This window comes from Atta cephalotes (assembly GCF_000143395.1).
Source record: "Atta cephalotes unplaced genomic scaffold scaffold00369, whole genome shotgun sequence".
NCBI classification, from domain to species: domain Eukaryota; kingdom Metazoa; phylum Arthropoda; class Insecta; order Hymenoptera; family Formicidae; genus Atta; species Atta cephalotes.
The window spans coordinates 1,934-3,192 of NW_012130433.1; the positions used below are offsets into that span (position 1 = coordinate 1,934).

At 34.1% G+C, this 1,259-nt stretch overlaps 1 protein-coding gene across 1 annotated transcript; it reads right to left on the bottom strand.

Moving 5' to 3' along the window:
- Positions 1-445: 445 nt before the first annotated feature.
- On the bottom strand, positions 446-842 carry LOC105625224 (40S ribosomal protein S28-like). The gene has a single exon (XM_012206565.1). The coding sequence runs from the start codon at positions 808-810 to the stop codon at positions 613-615; it is 198 nt and encodes a 65-aa protein (XP_012061955.1). The 5' UTR covers positions 811-842; the 3' UTR covers positions 446-612.
- Between the last annotated feature and the right edge of the window lie 417 nt (positions 843-1,259).

A 1,259-nucleotide genomic window follows, 5' to 3' on the forward strand; every position in this document is an offset into this window, starting at 1 on the left:
AATTTTTTTGTAAATAAATTGAAAATTATAAAAATATTTTTTTAAATTATTTTTTAAATAAAATGTTATTACCATCATTCTAAATAAATAAATAAATGTTTTAGAATCTTGTAAATATTGATTTATTTATATAAGAGGTGAAGATTTCTTCTGAGCAACCTTACACCATCTTGCGGAATGATTGTGGAACGAGGCGTGGAACTGGGTCTGACTAAATTTAATCACGAATGTTTGAGAACTGCGTCGAGCTATTATTTTTAACTCCTTCTACGAAATTCTACGAAAAATATACGAACAATTTTTGATATATTTATGGCACGTAAAAGAAATATAATAAAGTATGTACATCACAAATTCATCATTTATTCGCACACTAAAAAAGTGGGAAGACAAAACAACCGTTATATATAACAGTAAGAAAACTCCATTTCTCGCAGACATAAAATATGTGTCCTTCTTATTTATTACATTTTCTTCAAAATTTAGAAATAAAAGACATGGTAAATTACAACAATTATTACAGTTTCTTCCTTGTCGCGCTTGCCGCCAGAATATAATATTTAATTTCGATGCAACTCTTCAAGTAGCCTCGCGACGATTATTTTCTTTAGTTTAACGGAGTCTTCTGGCCTCTCGTTCGGATTCCAGCAACGTCAAAATGTCACCTTCACGCACTGGACCTTTGACATTCCTAATTAGCTGCCTGTTCTGCTCATTCAGGAATTCTACTTTGACTTGCGTGCATTGTCCTTGAGAGCCCGTCCTGCCTAGGACCTTCACTACTCTCGCCCGTACTATAGGTTTCTCCATGCTCCCGTTATGTGGGTCTTTATCTTATCTGTGCAATCATGCACGTAGAACAACTCTCGCTCGTGTTGCAATATTCACAATTCGTGCTACACTGAGCGTGCAAGTCGCTTGGACCAACTTGGACCACATGTGGACACCACATGCAGATCAAATATCATCTTGGCAACGTTCCAAAGAAAAAGAGATATAGTAAGCCAGAGATATAGTAAGACAAAGTCTTAGAAAGGACTCCGCACTAACTGTATAGAAAATTAAGTTTCAGTGAAGTAAGTTTATTTTCGCGTATTTATGTTGTATTGTAGTTCATAATATAATGTGATGAACAAAACATGTAATAGACAACAAAACTCAATAATAGATTTTAAATGTTGATATTTCAGACCACATGCTTTGTCTAGATTTCTTTGTGATATCTCTTTTAGACATGTATGTCCCAGAAGACATCTTTA